This window comes from Micromys minutus (assembly GCF_963924665.1).
Source record: "Micromys minutus genome assembly, chromosome: 7".
NCBI classification, from domain to species: domain Eukaryota; kingdom Metazoa; phylum Chordata; class Mammalia; order Rodentia; family Muridae; genus Micromys; species Micromys minutus.
The window spans coordinates 57,438,451-57,456,371 of NC_137976.1; the positions used below are offsets into that span (position 1 = coordinate 57,438,451).

Genomic DNA, 17,921 nt, shown 5'->3' on the forward strand with positions numbered 1-17,921 from the left:
GGTTGGTGTTGAGCATCTTTCTCCATACATCACCTGAACCCAGGGCTAGCCTGTAGCCATCTTGCTCCTGGGCTCAAATCTCTGCCTCTGGAGTGCTAGGATTATAGATGGGTCCCCCACATCTGCCTAGCATTTACATGGGAGCCAGGGATCTGAACTCCCGTCTTCACGCTTACACAGCGTTTCACCACGGAGCTGTTTACCTCTGTGGTGCTGGTCCCCCTGATCCCACCACAGTACTTTGTTGCTGTTTGTCTCTCAGATGGAGATAGTGCCAGAGTTACAGAAAGGCTGCATGAAGAACGGGCACAGGCTTCTCACACACTCTTTATTCAGGAGCCATGAGTACATTTAACCACATCCAGTTCCACTCCACTTCCACATGTATGAAGAATGCATATGGTGTTCCTAGCTAGAAGAGCCTCCATCATGGGACACAGCAGTTTCAGTTCTTCTGAACTGCCTTTCCCAGAAGTAACTAATTCCTGTCATCAAGCAATGACTGTATTTCCCTGGACACAGGAATATTACTTACCTCACACAATGCAATGATTAAAATCCGGAAGGAGAACCAATGGCCCTCAGTGTCCTCTAGGGAATGGGTCCAGGAACCCTGCTGATAGGAAAATCCACAAGGCTCGGATCCCTAAGACTGGCACAGTATTTTACACGTGTGTAAACCTCCGTGCAGTCTGGTTCTAGCTTGCCTATGAAGCCTGTACACTACAGATGCTGTGTGAACAGTCAGGCTGCTGGGACTCTGAGGAGAACTTGTCACTCTGCAGGTCAGAACAGGTGGATTCTTGAGTACGGCTGATCCGAACTTGATGGAGTCTGCAGGGGTGTCAGCCTCAGATTTGTAGGGCCAGCTCTGCACCCCAGGCCGAGACCAGTGCTGGGGAGACTCTTCCCTTGTTGCTGTTTGTGGCCTTGACTTATTTTTTTTAAGAGTTTTTGTAGTGAGATTTATTTTGTGTGCTTGGCCCTTCAAAGGATCCCCAATGGCTACAAAGTAGTGAAAACGAAAAAACAAACAAACAAAAAATTACAAGTTTTTTTTTCTGCAGCTTAAAGATTTTGTTTGTTCATTGTTTTTAAGTTTTAAAATAACATTTAAAATAACATTTATGTATTTATTTGGTGAGTCGGTTCTTTTTTTCCACCATGTGGGTTCTGAGTTCTGAACTTAGATCATCAGGCTTGGCCCCAGGCTCCTTTACCCACTTAGCCGTCTCTCCCAGCCTATTCCTTTATTTCTGTTTTCAGGATCATCCTGTGCTGTCCCCGGTACTAACTCCCAGTCCTCCTGCCTCAGCCTCCCAAGTGGTGGGATTACAGATGTGCGCCACCACACCTAAGCTACAATTTCAGTTGTGATGTTTCCACTCAGTGTAGCATGGTGGGAGGCCATGGCCCTTCTTTGCCCCATTACCAGTGATGTTACCATTGGTCCCTTACTAAGGGACTTTGTCATGTCACTGTATAGTTACATTTCTTGATCGGGAGTCTCTTTGAGAGATGTTTCCATGATGCAGCCAAATGGTGGTTTTGTTTTGTTTTTAACTATAGGAATCAAACATTCTTATTATGTGGATATACAAAGTAGAGAAAGAAGCATGCAGCTATCCAAGGGCAAAAACTACTTAGGTGTATTTTGTTCTCTGCGAGTCTCTTCTGAGTGTCATTTTATTTGCTTGTAGCTGTGGTCATGCTGTGAGGATTTCAGTTCTTTTTTTAAACTTAACCTCCAGGCACATGTTTTTACACTGTACCATCATTTCTCCGTGCCAGTGTGTGCAGCCAGTCCCCTGTGGTGGGTGTTTGGGTTTGCACGGATGTGGCTCTTGTCGATGGGGCTGTATGAGTCATATCTGCGCCAGAAGCTCTGCTCACCCCTCAGGACAGCTCCTCAGAAGTGGATCCACCGAGTCAGAGGGCACAAGCACTTTCAAGAGACCTACTACCCCATGCCAAGCAGCTTGCCATAAAAATTGGCTGTGCTAGGTTCCTGCCAGCGCTGTGACAGTCGGGCTCCATATTTTAAGAGATTCGCTAATGGTGCCCCAGCCCTTTTTTCTCCCTTTTTAGCGGTGGCCCACCAGCAAAGAGTTGTGTGATTAATTCCCTGTGTTCTGAGTTATAAAAGCAGGGGTACTTATTTCCAAAAATAAATCCCAGTGCCAGGTAGCACATTACTTTTTCCAAGCAGCACAGAGCTCGGCATCAGACGGAGCTCTGACATCACATGTCTCAGGAAGAACCTTCAGGATGAGGGGCGATTTGAGCTCGCCTGTGAGGACTTGGGGTATCTAACCTGAGGTCTTTAGAGAGGATGGTGATCTTTAGCGTGGGATACCTATAGATGGCCTGAGAGGGGAGGAGTGTAAACCTCCCATGATTAACTTAGTTCAGGGTGATTTAGGCAGGCCAGAAAACAGGCTTCCAGGAGGGAGTTCACATGGTGAGTTCCCATAGTCCTTTTGTTGTTGTTGTCTCAGACACCTTGCTTGGACCCTTTCAAGGGATGAGCTAACTGACCTTCAGTCTCCACCAGGACCCCTTACTAGAAAAGGGCCAGATAGGGGAACACAGAAGTCCCATCTGGTGGCTACATGTGTAGGGACCTGACCTACATTCAGAAATGTGCCAAAGGCCAAGAGATGCATAACTCCATGGATCCCTCCACAGTCCCAGATACAAGGTTTAGTATTCCAGGTGCTTATGAGAGCAGGTACCGGGTATTTTCTTGTTGAAGCTGCTATTTAATTCAGACCTATCTCTGTGTGTACCCGAAGGTTCAGATTGACAGCGCCTCAAGAAAAGCATTTAGAGGTAGCCCTCTGTTGTGTGAGGGAACCAAACATCTTCTAGAATGTTAACTACGGATCTTTAGCAAGTCTGCCCTTTTCATCTTGACAGGGCTGCTTGAGTTCCAGCTCACAGGGAGGATGACACTTAGGAAGACTCTTCTCAAGCGGGGCATAGCGGCACGTTAAGTCCAAGGCTGACCTGAGCCTGGTCTGCGTAGAGAGTTCTGGCATTGGCAGGGCAACATAGTTCTTCCTGTGCATTGCTGTGTCTGCGTGAGGATGTCCGATCCCCAGCAACTAGACTCGCAGATGGTTCCAAACTGCCATATGGCTGCCGGGAATTGAACTAGGGTCCTCTGGAAGAACAGCCGGTGTTCTTAGCCACAGAGCCAGCTCTCCAACCCCAAGGGCTGTCCTCAACAATTACCACATCATACTTAACGCTTACAGTCCATGGGCTGGGATTTAGCCAAAGGCTCACACTTGGTGCAGGGGAATCTTTGAGGCACGGCTTTCTTTAGAGGCAACCTTACCTTCTTAGTAGTCATAAGATTTGGTGTATCTAATACTACCATTATGAAGAACTTCAGAAATCCCTTTTATCCCTTCTGTGTCCAGAGAAGGACACAGACGGAGGAGAGAGATAACCTACTTCCCAGTGGTCACTCAGCCGGCGACTGATAAAGTCGGTACCAGCTCCGAGGTGTGACTCCACCACCCTTCCCTGGCATGGGCTCTAAGTTCTCAGCTACCCTGTTCTCTGTCTTCCAGTTTAGACCCTTGTCTGTCCTACCCCTCGGTCCCTTTACCACCGGGTTCCTAGTGTCTAGACTTCCAGATTCTGACATTTCAAAGCTATTTTGAGCAAAATGTGGGTTAAACCAAATTAAACTGGTTTCTTCACAGCTCCCAACAGAAGAAGGGAGGCTTTACTCAGGTGACAGAGAGAAAAGGCTTGAGCCCCACCCCCACCCTTCCCCTTAAATGTTAAACTTCTGTCCCCAAATCTCCCTTTTCCTACAACCCGGATTTTACATAACTGACCGTTACCGGCTCTGGAACTTGCAAAGGATGAATCCGCAGTGACAGCCACTGCTGTTTCGGGGAATGGGGAGGGTGCTGGCACATGCCCCGGAGACAGCCTTTTTATTTTTAAGGTTTTTTTTTTTTTTGGTTTAAGGTGGAGGGTGTAAGGTGATGAGGATTGTTGTCCCTGGCTGGCTCTTCTCTAGGTGTGTAGATGACAGCACTGTTGGTTGGCTCAATGGAGAGGAAGGGGTTTGTGTGTGCTGTGAGCAGGTGGGGAGTGTGTTCTGAGCAGGGCGAAGTGGAAAGGGAGTCCTGGCACATAGCACAAATGCCATGCTGGGAACAAATCAGGGATTACTGCCTGTCTGTACCCTTGAACCTGTAGAAAGCAGGGTATTGGCGTAAACTCTGGCTCCTCCTTCCTGGTCATTAGTTCTATTGCTAGGAAGTGGCTCCTTTTCTTTGTGGCCAGTTAGGCCAGAAGCCCTTGAGTGGTGTCATGAACAATTTGAAGCCCTGCCTCTACTGTGTATCTACAACATGTCCTTGGGCGCCTGACCTCTGGTCCCCCTTCACTTTCTGTAGGACACAAGTACCCACCTGCTGGGTTACCCGAGCGGTAAACTCGGTAAACTGGCGGGGTTCTAAATGTGCTGTGTGACCTCTACAGCAGGTCGCTGTGCAGATGGCTAAATACGCCAGGTTTTCTGGTGCTGAATGTGTGTACGTGTGCATGCCTTCCTGCCGGGACCTGTGGCTCTGCCTGATTGCAGTTCGAGGTCTCGGGAGGAAGGGGAGGTCCCCGGTTGTTGTTGTCCTTGCTCGCTAATAGTACTCAGAGGCAATTAACACTTGTTATGCTCTGTGTCTGCCAAGTATTGCATTAGGTTCCTGTCTTTCTCCTCCCTCATTTAATAATGAGCCAAGTCACCAGGTGAGCATGGATATTATTCTCTGCTCTTCTGGGTCGAGAGATGGCACTCGGCAGTCTAGGAACAAGCCCAAGGTCTTGTAAATGATGGCAACTGGATTCATGCCATGTCTTGTCTGACCCCAGAGTCACTGCTTTTTTCAGGCATGTGTCTAAAACATAGCATGGGGCTGGGGATGGAAGCCCAGAAACAGATGAACTGTTTGGTGGGAGATAAGCAGCCACGTAGATAAGAGCTATTCAGAGACATAGCAGAGAAAGAGAGAAGGTGGTCTCTTTCCCTTTACCCGTTGTGCTAGGATGAGGGTTTCACAGGGCCCTGAAGAAAGCCTTGTGTTCCGCTGAAGGGGAGAGTTGTTGGTGGAATGGGACTGGTGGTTGGGGCAGGGTGGTTCTCTGAAGGGGTGATCTTTTACGGTACAAGGAGAATCTGGCATTGGGGAGGGTGACCTCTGTAGTAGAGAAGGACACCATTGTTCCCCATTAGGTTCTACCGGGGATGTATTTTATGGGTCTCAGCACAATAGGGGCTGAGCGGCAGGCAGCCGCAGTGCTTGGAGAAGGTCCGAGGAGAGTGAGGTGCGAGCAGAGGTCATCTTTTCTCCCCTCTTGCTCTTGAGTTTTTGGCTGCCAGTGTAAAGGCCTGCCAAACACAGGGACTGTACTGGTGCTGGCCGGGAGGCTGCTGGCCTTGGGAGCACTCAGTGCTGCCTTCCCCCTGGAGCACAGCAGAGAAGCGGATAATCTGGGCCCCTCTGACACCTTCAAGGCTGTAGGTATTGCTGTGGGGCAGGTTTATGAGTTGATTGAAGGAGAGGAGTCTGCTGGTCTCTGGGCTCAGTGTAGCTTGTGTCGAGGGAAGGAAGGAGCCCGTTGCAAAGGTGAACAGCGAGCAGAGGAGAAGATGGACTACCAAGTGGCTAGAGGAAAGAGGGCCGGCCTTAGGGGGTAGGAGGAGGGCTTCCTTCTTGGCTGCCTCTGTGGGCGCTTGTGAGGGTGAGTGAAATATTGGGGCCCTGTCTTAGAAGTCTTAGCTTGTACCACAACTCCCTGTGTTGCCTGTGGTCTGGCCATTCTGGTCGGGTTTCTCCTCTATTGGGCTTCTTGGCAAACCCTGGATCTTCTAACCCTGGAGGCTTCTTCTCCTCTGTGGGGACCCTCTAACCAACTCTAACCATTTGGTGTGTCTGTTATTACCCAGATCTTGCTCTGGCTATAACTGCTCAGTATCCTGGCTTGCAGTCCTTCCTTTTCCCCAACATGCTCCCAAATGTCCCCAGAGACTGTCATAGCCTCTGAGTTTTCCAGCCTTTCCCCACTTGGCCCGCCTTGCTTTCCTGTCTCACCTCTGGGTAAGGTCTCAACCCTGCTCCTAACATCATCCTTCTTCCTGGGCTGGGCCCTTCTCCCTTGTTCTTTTTCTGGCTCCAGATCATAGAGACTTCAGCTGCCTCACGGCTCATCTTTAGCTTGGAGGACGTGCGTTGTTCATGGGTGCTTTTTCACATGTCTGTTGGCCATAGTCCCAGAGCTCTTAGCCCACTGCCATCTTCTTCAGTCTAAGAAAAAAGCTGCCTCCACCGTTGGTCCTTCTCCCATGTTTGGCTGCAGTTCTATCTTTGGAGCTGTTTTTGACTTTCTTTTCTCCTGCCTTCACTTCCTGTGAATGGCCATTCGAGATGGCTGGATGGACCCTTTTCTCTTACCTGATCAGTCAGCTAGCTGGTCTCTCTTCCTGCCACCAAGTTCTGGGGTTCTAGGAAGATGTCCATCCTGCCACTCCCTTGATGACCACTGTCAAGTTCTAAGTCATCAAAGAACCAACCACCTGCCTTTCTCATCAGCCCCATTCTGGACCCCCCCCCCCCCCCGTTGTGCTGCAGTCTCTGTGAATTTCATGGTCCTTTCCGGACCTTTTAAAGCCACTACAGGCTTACTTTGTGACATGTTCTCTGAGGGATGGCATCTGTAGGCCGGGTGTGATTCATCATGTTTATTAAGCACTCCCGAGGACACTCAAGGTTCCTTACCCTCCACAGCTCTTAATCTTAAATAGGATAAGGACCCAGTAAGGCTGCAGACCCTTCACACAGACGTCTATGCAAGCCTGCTGTAAAGAAGGACCAGGGCCAGCCCTAGCTTCTCCTTGTGTGGTGGATTTCAGGCAAAGTCAATTTGCTCAGGGTATTTTCAGAGAAGCTTACCTCTTCTACCAGTAAACATTGGGCCAGAGGCTTTAGTGGCTGGCTAGAAGGTGGCATGTTTAATCTCAGTGGCCCTTGGTTGGGTGATCTAAGGGACTGTCTGGATTTATATAAAGGAAGCCAGGGTATATGGGAGATTGGGATTCCTATGGTTTCAGCTATGGGCACTATGTCAGTAAGGCCATAGCACTTCTGCTGCCCGGCAGGTACCTACCAGACCCAGGGAGGTTGATCTGGAAGGGGGAGGGTCCCTGGCTAGGGCACTTATGTTTTCTGACTGCATTCTCTGAGGGTGGGTAACAAAACAGCAGGTCGCCATGTTTCTCCACTACATTGTCCAGTCGTTTTCTCAGTCACTGCTGTGTTTGTGCACTGAGCCATGGGCTTTTTAGGGTTCAGCTCCTAAGCCCCCCCTGTTGACAGGTGGTGGTCAACACTGAAGGAAGTTCCCGTGAGCTTTGAAGATGGTGTGCACAAAGCATGGCTCCCCAGACATGGTGAGCGGCGTTGGCAAAGGAAGAAGCTTGCTGACTCCTCCTGGGAGGCTTCACTCTGGGAAGAAGGAACTCTGCTTCTGGTGGCAGATTTCATTGAAACCTGCCAGAGCATGGTTGTGTTTCTCTCTTCTCCCCGCTGATCTGGTGGTAGGCATTGGATGTTATGTTATCCGATGCTCTTGGAGTGTTTCATGACTTTGTAAAGCAAATTTCAGGAGTTGTCCCATCTGTCATAGCTGTGCCCCCAGGGAGATATCACCATCCCCATGGCACAAGTGAGCCACTGGGCCTCTGGAAGGTTCAGTGCTTTTGCTGGACACCTTAGCTTTTGAGGTGCAAAACACAGACACAACTCAAGAGACTGGGCAGCCAAGAGGAGATGGCTTGATTGGTGTGGGACACACCAGAAATTTAGATTACTTGTTTGTATGTTTCTGGAAGAAATTCAGACTCCTCTTAGGGTGGAAGAGGACAGCAATTGCTGTGTCCATGGCTTTTCTCCATGACCCCTGACCCTGTAGCAGCTGGTTGGTGTTCTATTGCTTTGAAAAGACACCATGACTACCACAGTTCTTCTAAAGGAAAGTATGTAACTGCGGCTGGCTTGCAGTTCAGAGGTTTAATCCGTTGTCCTCCTGGCAGGGGTAATCAAGTGGGGTCCAGACAGACATGGTGCTAGAGAGATACTGAGAGTTCTACATCCAGATCTGCAGATGGAAGAGAGAGCAGGACACTGGCACCGACTTGAGCTTCTGACCACCCCCAGTGACACATGTCCTCCAACAAGGCCACACTTGCTCCAAAAGGCCACACCACCTAGTACCAGTCAAATAGCATTGAATGACCAAGCTTTCAAATTTAAAGCCTATGGGGGCCATTCTTATTCAAACCACCACACCAGCTGACAGCATCCTGGGTCCACCCCTCACCAGTAACATAGAAACCCATCCTGCCTCTCTCTGTGCTGGGTCTTTTGTTTTCTAAGTTCTCTGAGCCTCCTTCTCAATTTATTTCTTGTCTCAGAAGAGCATGGGTTCCCGTGACTCCCCGAGAAAGACTGTTGTTGGTGCGCTTCACACGTGTGAGATTGTCTTTAGCTGGTGTGACGAACCCCTCCCGACTGACAGGTGGTATTTCTGGTGTACAGTGACGCACTTCTTAGAACTCTGAAGATTGCTCTCCAGCTCACAGTGGGGTGGCTTTTGCCTCTGGTCTGTCCTGGGTGGAGCTGCTGTTTTAGGATCTCCTTCTTGTCAGCATTGTTCAGGAAGTATTCAGTTGCGTCACCATGTAAGCTGGGCTGGGAGATCTACCACGCAGCTCCTCCTCACTCCTGCCTTCCCGCATCCCACTCTGCTTCCTGTTCTTATCATCTCTGCAGCGGCACCCGGCATCTGCAGCACCCAAGAGCTTGGGGACACTGGCTGATTTTTTTGTTTTGTTTTGTTTATTTTTTTTCATTATTTTTCAAGACATTGTTTGTCTGTGTAGTCCTGGCTGTCTTGGAACTCTCTCGGTAGACCAGACTGGTCCTCAGACTCAGAGATTTATTTATCTGCCTTTTCCTCCCAAGTGTTGGGACTTCAGGTGTAGGCCACCACCACCTGCCACCTGTCCATTCCGTCCTGGGTGTGAGAGAGGATGCTTCCCTATGGGTTCTATGCACGGGGGCTTTTAGGTGGGATGGAGTTTTCAGACTGTCACGTGTGGCCCTTGGATACAGACATCACTCTCTTAGCTCCTGTCTGTGGGTGGCAGTGGATTCATTATGTATGGGTACCATCCAGACAATCTCACTAGAGTACCCAGAGGGTGTGAGTGAGGGGGGACTAGAGTTGGCAAAGAGGGAGCTCTAGAGGTAAAGAGGTAGGTGTGGTACCCTGGGAGAGGTTGTTCCGCTCCACCTTGCAGCAAGAACATGTTTTCATAAGGTAGACTGTGTCAACAGTCAGTCGTGGAAGGAGTAAGGTTTAGCAGACCCTGCCATTTCCTGATGAGTTATTGGCTACTGATATATTCCAGGAGATAAGTATCAGGATCTTCAGTTGTTTTTGCTCACTGCTGAGTCTACAAGGCTCCAAGGCAAAGCTCTAAACCCACAGCCACAAAGACGCTCTAAGTCAAATTTAGTGGGTCAGGAGATCAAACGAACCAATGTGAAGAAAGATTTGCCGGGAGGAAGGATTGGGTCAGGATGGTAAGGTTATGGGAGACAGTGGGGATGAGAGTATTCAACATGCATTATGTATAGGTATGAATTATCTAAGAAAGTTTTTATGAATAAGAATGTTTTAAATTCCAAATTTAAAAGAGGGGGTATGTGTTTTGCGTGGATTGTCTGTGAGCACCCTGAGAGAAGTTAGACTCAAGGGCTTTGGTTGCTTGGTCTCTAGGTGGTCCTGCCGACATGGTTGTCCTCCATAAAGGTGTCTTCGCTCATTGAAAGAATCTCCGACCCTAAGGACTTGAAGAAGCTTCTCAGGACCCGAAATAATGTGCTTGTGCTCTACTCGGAATCTGGTGAGTGGCCCCTCCAGACCTATCAGGGTGCAGAGGGAATGGGAGGGAAAGAACAGAGGGGCATCAGTATTCTTCGATCTCTTTAAAGGTGTATCTGGTTACTTTGGGGTGTGTGTGTCATATTTCAGTTCTTTCTTATGAGCATCCTGTGGGAAGAATACTTTGGAAGCCCTACCTAGTCTGACAGGGAGGAGCCTGTGAGTTCTATTTGGACTTCTAGACTCCCTGCCAGCCACAGGCCCCAGCCCTGCCAGGGCAGGCTCCACGGGAACTGCAGATTAACAGGCTGGCCTGTTGCCAGTTGAACTGGTCCCAGGCCTGTGGGCATTTACCTGAGCAGGTGGTCTTGGTCTGGTCTGACCCCTGGGTGTCCTGCTGCGGGGTGAGGTGCAAGACAGACTTTGGAGTTCAGGCCCAGCAACCTCTCCAGGAAGGAGCTGCCACCTGCCGCTCCTCTGACCTTGGGCTGGTGAGGGTACAATGGACAGTTTGCTTGGCTTTTGGCAGTGTCTTTGGGGAAGGGCAAGGGGCTGGCTGTCGATGTGGCTCCAGCAGAGTTAAGTGTTTTTGCTGCATCCTGAGGATGCCAAGTTTTCTGTGTCCTGGAGAAGCAGCAGCTAGTGGTGAGGCTCGTTCTGGGCACAGATCCCCTTGGCAGCTCATTTGCTACACAGATCCCATTGGCACTCTGGGCTGATAGATGATTTGGCCATGTGTCCCTCTGAGCATTCACGACATATGGCTTTTCTTGCCCCTTGCTGTTCCCGAGGGTCCCCTTGGGAGCCCAGTGTGTGAGGCTACTGTTTTTCTGTGAGTAGGGAAACTGAGGCAAAGGGAATCTCTGATTTGGGGCTTTTCCTGTGTCTGGGCTGGTTGTAAGTGAGAAACTCCTTGAGTGTAGCCCCCTTGTAAACTGCTGGGTTCAGGCTGGTCCTTCTCTGGGACTGGTCCCGTGATTGGGACCATTTATGACGGTCTCCTTTACTCCTTGCTACAAGGGAGGCAGTGCAGACTGTCAGACAGTCTCCCATTTATAAATGAAGTCGCCAGGGATAAGGAGACTTGACACTTGAGGCCAGCCACTCCTGATGGCATCTCTGCGTCCCAGTTCTTCAGATGGAGTATAGGGAAAACTGGGCTAACTCTGCAGTGTCATGGCTTTGGAACCAGCACAGGTCTGAGACAGGAGTCTGGTGGAGTTGGAGAGTGGGAAGTTGGGTTAATGATGGAGTTGAGGGATCACTAATGGAGGGAGAGCCTAACCGTTGCTTTGCCTGTTACCTGGCCTCACCTTTGTTCAGTTCATTGGAAGTACAGCCCCTTGCTGTCCCAGCATGCTGGGGACAGGGCCTGGGTGATGACTTCAACTTCTGCACCTTGTCCCTGTTAATTGCCCCAGACTCTGGCCTATAGTGGGTTTTCTTTCCCTCCTCCCATCCTTCCACACAGCTTTTCTCATCCCATGGTGGGGTAGTTTATACTGTTCCTCTTTATCTGCACCCCTACCCTCACCCCCACTGGTGTGCACAGTGGAACAATGGCTTCCCTGCTTCAGTGGTTTGCTGCCTCCTGCTGCCCTGGCTGGGGTTTCCTGGGAATGCCTCCTCTGAACGATTCTGTGCTGTGTTTCTTAAGCAACGTTTATTGTTCGTATCTGTGAAAGGCTCAGCATGCTTTGTATTCACAGATAGCTCCCATTTCCACCCCCGGAAGAGGGGCGCCTCCGAGGCACATAATTCAGATATCATTTCTGCTTGGCTTTGGGGTATATCATGGGGTTTGGGGCATAGAGAAGGCACAGATTGCTGTTCACCAGGATCTGCCTGCTGGACCCTTCGAGTGAGTTCACAGGCTCATAAGGAGGACGTGACTAAGAGTCTGCCAGGTGCAGGTATCAAATACCAGCTGTAAACACCACATAGTAGAACGGCAGAGTTGAAATTCTGACCCAGAAGTTTGTCTACAGGACCCTCCTGCTCAACAGTACTTACCCAGAAGCTCTGTCCAGACACCCAAAAATTGGCCCCACAGACCAAAGAGAGACTCTTGTGTTCACCCCACCCTGCCCATGGTCCAGAGCCCTGGGACACAAACGTTTGGTCTTTCTTTCACAGAGGTGGCCGCTGAAAGTCATCTCAAGCTACTGTCTACTGTGGCCCAGGCAGTGAAAGGACAAGGCACCATCTGCTGGGTGGACTGTGGGTATGTACTGGGGACACAGGGCATACTGGCCGGGCCAGGGGTATGCTTGGGGCCTCTGGTGGCTGGGGCAGAAGAGAGAGTATGATAGCGAGGTCCCCGAGGTGACATGGGTCACTTCTGCCTTGCAGAGGGAAGGTTTGGCTCCCCACACCTGTCTGCCCATCCCATGAACTCCTTTCTTCTCATTTTCCTGGAGCTATCTCTTTTATGTCCTGTGTATTGCTTTATTTATCTTCTCAGAGTGTGGTAGGGCAGAGGGAGGCTTTCCTATTGGAAAACAGGAACCTTGATTCCCAACACGCGTGATTTTCGGGGCCACCCAGTTGGCTGGTGGTTAGGTCTGCAGCAATAGCTGTGTGCCACGAGCTTCACCTCCAGTCTGGTCCCTTCTCACTCTCACAGCGCAGGGTAGTCAGCTGGCCACCAGACTAGACCACCGTGGCCCTGAGGCTGGCTCAGGCCTGTGCTGGTTAGGTAAGTTGGTAAGCCCTTACTCTGAGTCCCAAGTGACTGATGGAAGTATGGTGTTGATATACACTGACCTAATCTGCAGAGGAGAGAGAGGGTAGCAAAGGGGCATCATGTATGGAGGACCATGAATGCATGTACATGATGTACATGGGTGCCTGTGTCCAGCCTCATGCCTCCAGATTCATGCCAGCACTAGCTGAGCAGAAAAGGCCTCTCGCTGGGTGGCTACTGGGGTCTTAGCCATTGGTTTACTATAGCTTATAGTTTGTCTTGACAGCACTGCTACCTTTCAGGTGTCTCTGTCACCCCCCCCCCATACCCCCAATTTTACTAACAGTGCTCTATGTCACTGGGCAAATGGCAGAAATATATCAGAGGACACTTTGGAATTGTAAAGATCTGAAGATGACAGTGCTTTTCCAAGCCAACGGAACCTTATGGTAGGACATTCTTAAGAGGCTTACGGGTGCCAGGAGCGAGCGGAAGAGCTTTGATGTAGTGGCTCTTCCCTCTGGGTCTAGCCATTAGCTTTTACCAAGTATTTACTGTGTGCTTTGAGGATTCACAGATGAATAGCTGGGCCTTCCAGGAGTGTAGTGTATAATAAGGAAGGGGCAAACACAGAAGCCAGGGCTTAGGCTGCCAAGGGAGGAGTGCTGTAAAAGAGGCTCCATATCCAAGGGGCAGTCAGTACATATAGCCCAGAAAGGTCAAGGAAACCTTTGCAGAGGCAGTGACGCTCAAGGGCGGGAACAAAGCCCTGAGATGATCACGTACTCAGGTTGCCCTGGGGCTCCCTGCAGCATAGCTCCCAAGCACTGCCTGTGGGGATGAGCATCCTGCTTCCCGAGGATACCTGAGCTAACGGAACCAGGGTTCAGTGGATAAAGCCAGATCAATTTAGAGATTAGGACAAAACTGTAGTCTGGGTGCCTGGCATTTGCGCCAGTGGGATAATCCTGTTAATTTAATATGCTAAAATTGAACTCTAGGTGGAGGTAGGTTAGTGCTTAGAAAAGGCACCTTGTTCATGAGGTGGGACTGGTCCAGTTGCTGCCTCTGCGCTTACCAGATTTATCCTTGTAAGAGGAAGTACACTCTCAAATGTTCAAGAGCTTTAAAATAGTTTAGCCAAGTAGGTGGATTATGGCAAAGCTCATTTATCTGGGTCTGGGTTTGGGATTATCGAAAGTACTGGCCAGTGACTTTTCCCATAACAGCCTAAGGGACAGCGCTTGGGTTGGGATCCCTGTAAATCACTCTAAGTGGTAGGTCTCAGGGACCGCTGTTAGAGAAGAAGAACCTTGGGATGAGCTGGCTTCTGCCTACTCATTCCACTTCCTAGTCTTTAGAACATGCCCTGTGAATGCTTAATGTGCTCACCACACGAATGCATGGGAGCCTAGGCGTTGGCTTTGTCCCACATGCAACCTGTCTGTGTCTGAGTTTGAGGATGAGACCCTCCTGTTACTGGCAGAAGTATTTTGAGATGGCTTTCTGGTACTCTCTGCTGAGGAGGGAGGAAGTGGCCTGGAGCCAGTGTTCCCCTTTTTGAGTACAGTTATGAAGCATCAGATGGTCTGCTAGCCACCCCATAGTCAGTTCTGCTGAGGTTCCCATCTCAGGCGCCCCAGCTAAACTTCCTGTCTTGGCTCTGGGGGAGGAGCCTCCCTGAGGAGTGATTGGATGTGGAGGTGAGCCCCAGTCTGTCCTTCTGAAGTGTGAGCTGAGCTCCACATGGTGGCACACGCCTGGAATACCGTGCTCAGGAGGCTGGGACAGGAGGAGTGTGAACTGGAGGCCCGCCACGGAGTGGGGTGGATTTTGAACGACTGCAGGGCAGGGGACCATGGAACCTCTGCCAATCACCACCTCTCTCTGGACTGCACCATAACCATCTGGGAGATGTGCAGTGGGACCTTTCAAACTGCTCCCATCCCCAAATCATCTGCTTCAGAAAATGCCCAAAGCTGCCAGCTTGGTGTGCTTACCTGTCCGGTGAGCATGTGCCTCCCAGTGCCAGAGCCTGGCCTGCGGGGTCTCCTCCCACCCTGGGGCTTCTCTCTGATGTGCCGAGGTGCCGTCCGTCCTCGGTCCCCTCCTTTCTTTTTCTTTGCCGTTTACTCCCAGAGAGGAGCTGAGTCTCTGCTACTCCTATTCTTTGGGTCTCTTTTCTCAAAGATAGTTCTGTGACTGATTTTTCTGGCTCTTCCCTTAGTCTTCACACACACACACACACACACACACACACACACACACACACACACACACACCTCTGCTGGTGCTCATGTGTTCCTGTTGACATTTCCTCTTGTCCCTTGCCATCACTTGAGCACATGGATCCTGTCTGTGGATTTGTGGCTTCTCCTTCCTCATCTCCCTCCTAGCTCCTACCTCCACACCTGCTTGGTAGGCTAGGGATGGATGGCTATACATTAGGCCACATGTGAAGTGTTGGTAGCTAGCTCTCTGGTGCTCTGGGGCCTGGTGTGGCACTACCGTCTAGGAGGTTGAACTAGAGCCAGCAATAGACACTAGGCCTGGTACGTTAGTCTGTGGGCAGACTTTCCTCTCACCAGCTACCTGTTTGCTCTCCCTGGAGTGTACAGCCACTGCCTAACCATATTCCCTTTCCTTCCCCTTCCCATCTGCTTGATTTCCCTGAAGCAGTAATGGTTCCCCAGATGCAAGATTGCAGGCCTGCCAGGGCAGGTGGGATGTATTTTGAAGTCTTACATTTTCTTGTAAGAATTATTTAAATTTTGCATTTCCACCTTCTTGCCTAAGCAGGGCAAATGTTACTTCCCATGGGAGAAAATAGACTCCCATAAGAAGCACTATGCTTGTTTTGTGGAGTCAGGTATCTTCTGGCATATGGCATGCATTTGGGAAGTAAGTTCTGAGGAGTGAAGGCTTAGATTAGTGGTTCTCCACCTTCCTAATGCTGTGACCCCTTAATACACTTCCTCATGTTGTGGTTCCTCATAGCTACTTCATAACTGCACGTTTGCTACTGTTAGGAATCGTAATGTAAATATCTGATGTGTAGGATGTCTGATATGCAACCCCCAGGTTGAGAACTGCTCACTGCCTTAGGTCTGGACAAGTGGAGAGTCCTCTCAGTCCAGGTTCTTAGTGCAGCATCTAACCCCATACCCCATCGGGGATGTCTGATATGCAACCCCCAGGTTGAGAACTGCTCACTGCCTTAGGTCTGGACAAGTGGAGAGTCCTCTCAGTCCAGGTTCTTAGTGCAGCATCTAACCCCATACCCCATCGGGGATGTCTGATATGCAACCCCCAGGTTGAGAACTGCTCACTGCCTTAGGTCTGGACAAGTGGAGAGTCCTCTCAGTCCAGGTTCTTAGTGCAGCATCTAACCCCATACCCCATCGGCTTCTTTCAGAGGTAGGCATCAAAGAGACCAGCCAATGAGGACTGTTCTTCTTGCGACTGTCATGGGAGAGTCCTCTGTCCTACCCAGGTCTTCGCAGGTTTAAGGGTCCGCTACTCCAAGACTGCTCTGCAGCTGTCCCCTCATTGTCCGCCAGCCACACCTAGTCTTGTTTGGCATGTGGCAGTCACTTTCATCTACCTTCTGCAGCTCGGGCTTCATTGGAGGTCCTTCCTGCTGCTGGTAGAGCCAGATCTAGAGCCATAAGCCGTCTCCTAGGATAGGCACAGATTTGGAAAGGTTCAATAATGCTTCCTCTTAGCCTCCAGGACCTTCTCTCTCTCGTCCCACTTTCACCTCACCTGCCGCTCCTGAGTCTGACTCCTCAGCTTACGCCACCTGATCAACACGGTACCCCATGCCCACTGCAGCCACCCAGGCTAGCAGCCCCTCCCCAACTTGTACATGTCTCTTGGGGTGTTGGATATGGGATGATTGATGGGGCAGGAATAGGCCTCTGTGATCCATCCTTCCTCAAGAGAGGGATGGTGTATGACCCTGCAGACTGGTAGCTGGCTCCTGCCAGCCATAGGAGAGCCTGGCTCTCTGGGACTTTGGGCAAAGCAGCTCATTTTTCTGCCTTTGTCTCCTTTCTCCCTAGAGCCTCGGTCACGAGCTGCAGGAGGGAAGGAGGCAGTGGATCAATTAATTGTTCTTAATCTCTCAACTCAGATCCTTTTAAGTCCCTCACATGGGTAATTTTCTTCCCTTCCTGAACTCTTATGACATCGGCTGTCTGCACTGCACAATTAGTACACTCACGTGCATACTTAGACACTCTTAAAAGAGGGGATTGTCGGGGAGAGGGCAGTGAGCCGAGAGAGCCCCCCTCAGGATTTGTCACCTGGCAGGATTCCTGGAGCCCAGGAAGCCAGAAGTTCAGGGCCTTATCCCAGCAGCTCCGAGATTGTATTTTTCACCTTTCTCTCATTCCAGTCGGGTTATTGTTTGAATGCCGTTGTATGCCAGCTGCCCTGGTGACCCCAAGGAGCAGCTGTGAGTGAAGGCAAGGCCTTGTCTTCACAGGGCAAACCTTTCTGATGGGGAACCAGCAGAGACAAGTGGTCAGACATTGTTATAGTGGAGAGAGAGACACTGGGAGAAGCTGGGATACTGGGCATGAGGAAAGCCACCCTTTTCCCATCCTCTGACACAGCATGTAGGAGGCTGGGGGGGAGGAGAGAACCTTTGGGCAGTGTCACATAATCTCAGGGAGAAGGTTGTGTAGTCTGCAACAAGGAGCCCTGGGGTAGAGATGGATATATTACTTTGCTGTAAGCTTGGCTAGGTTGCAAGACCACTCCAAGGAAGAGGCGGGGTGCTCCCATGTTCCCAGCTCTCCCTCCCTCATTGCTTGGTGTGAAGCTCTCCTCTGAGTGGGTGGCTTCTAAGGTTTCAGCTCTGGGTCTCTTCTGTGGCCCAAGTTTCATCAGAATGAACAAGGACTTGGAGGTGGATTGGCTCGGGGCCTATCCTTCTTCCCTGTCCTATGTGAAGATATCGGGCCCCACTGAATGTCAGGCTGGAATTGGGGCTTGAGGAGGTCTCATGGCAGCCAAAGTGCTGTTTGTTGTCCCACTCTGTGATGGGAAAGTGATCAATAAAAATGGTCAAACAGAGCAGAACACAACCAACAGGATGGACAAGCAGTGTCAGGGATGGTCTTACATATCCGAGCACGGCCCTCTCTCCCAGGGACCTAACTCTGCACAGGGAATGCTGCCTTGTCTGCTGCTGCTTGGAACATAGGCCACGTCAGTTCAGCTTCACCATCGACTCCCCAAAGGCCAGGGTAAACCCGGA

General features: G+C 50.4%; 1 protein-coding gene across 1 annotated transcript in view; it reads left to right on the plus strand.

Moving 5' to 3' along the window:
• PDIA5 (protein disulfide isomerase family A member 5) overlaps positions 1-17,921 on the plus strand; it is a gene marked incomplete at its 5' end in the record, with an annotated part of 83,299 nt that overhangs the window by 13,466 nt on the left and 51,912 nt on the right. The window contains 2 exon segments of the mRNA XM_080919472.1: positions 9,865-9,991; positions 12,106-12,193. Coding sequence (XP_080775598.1) covers positions 9,865-9,991; positions 12,106-12,193 — 215 coding nt within the window.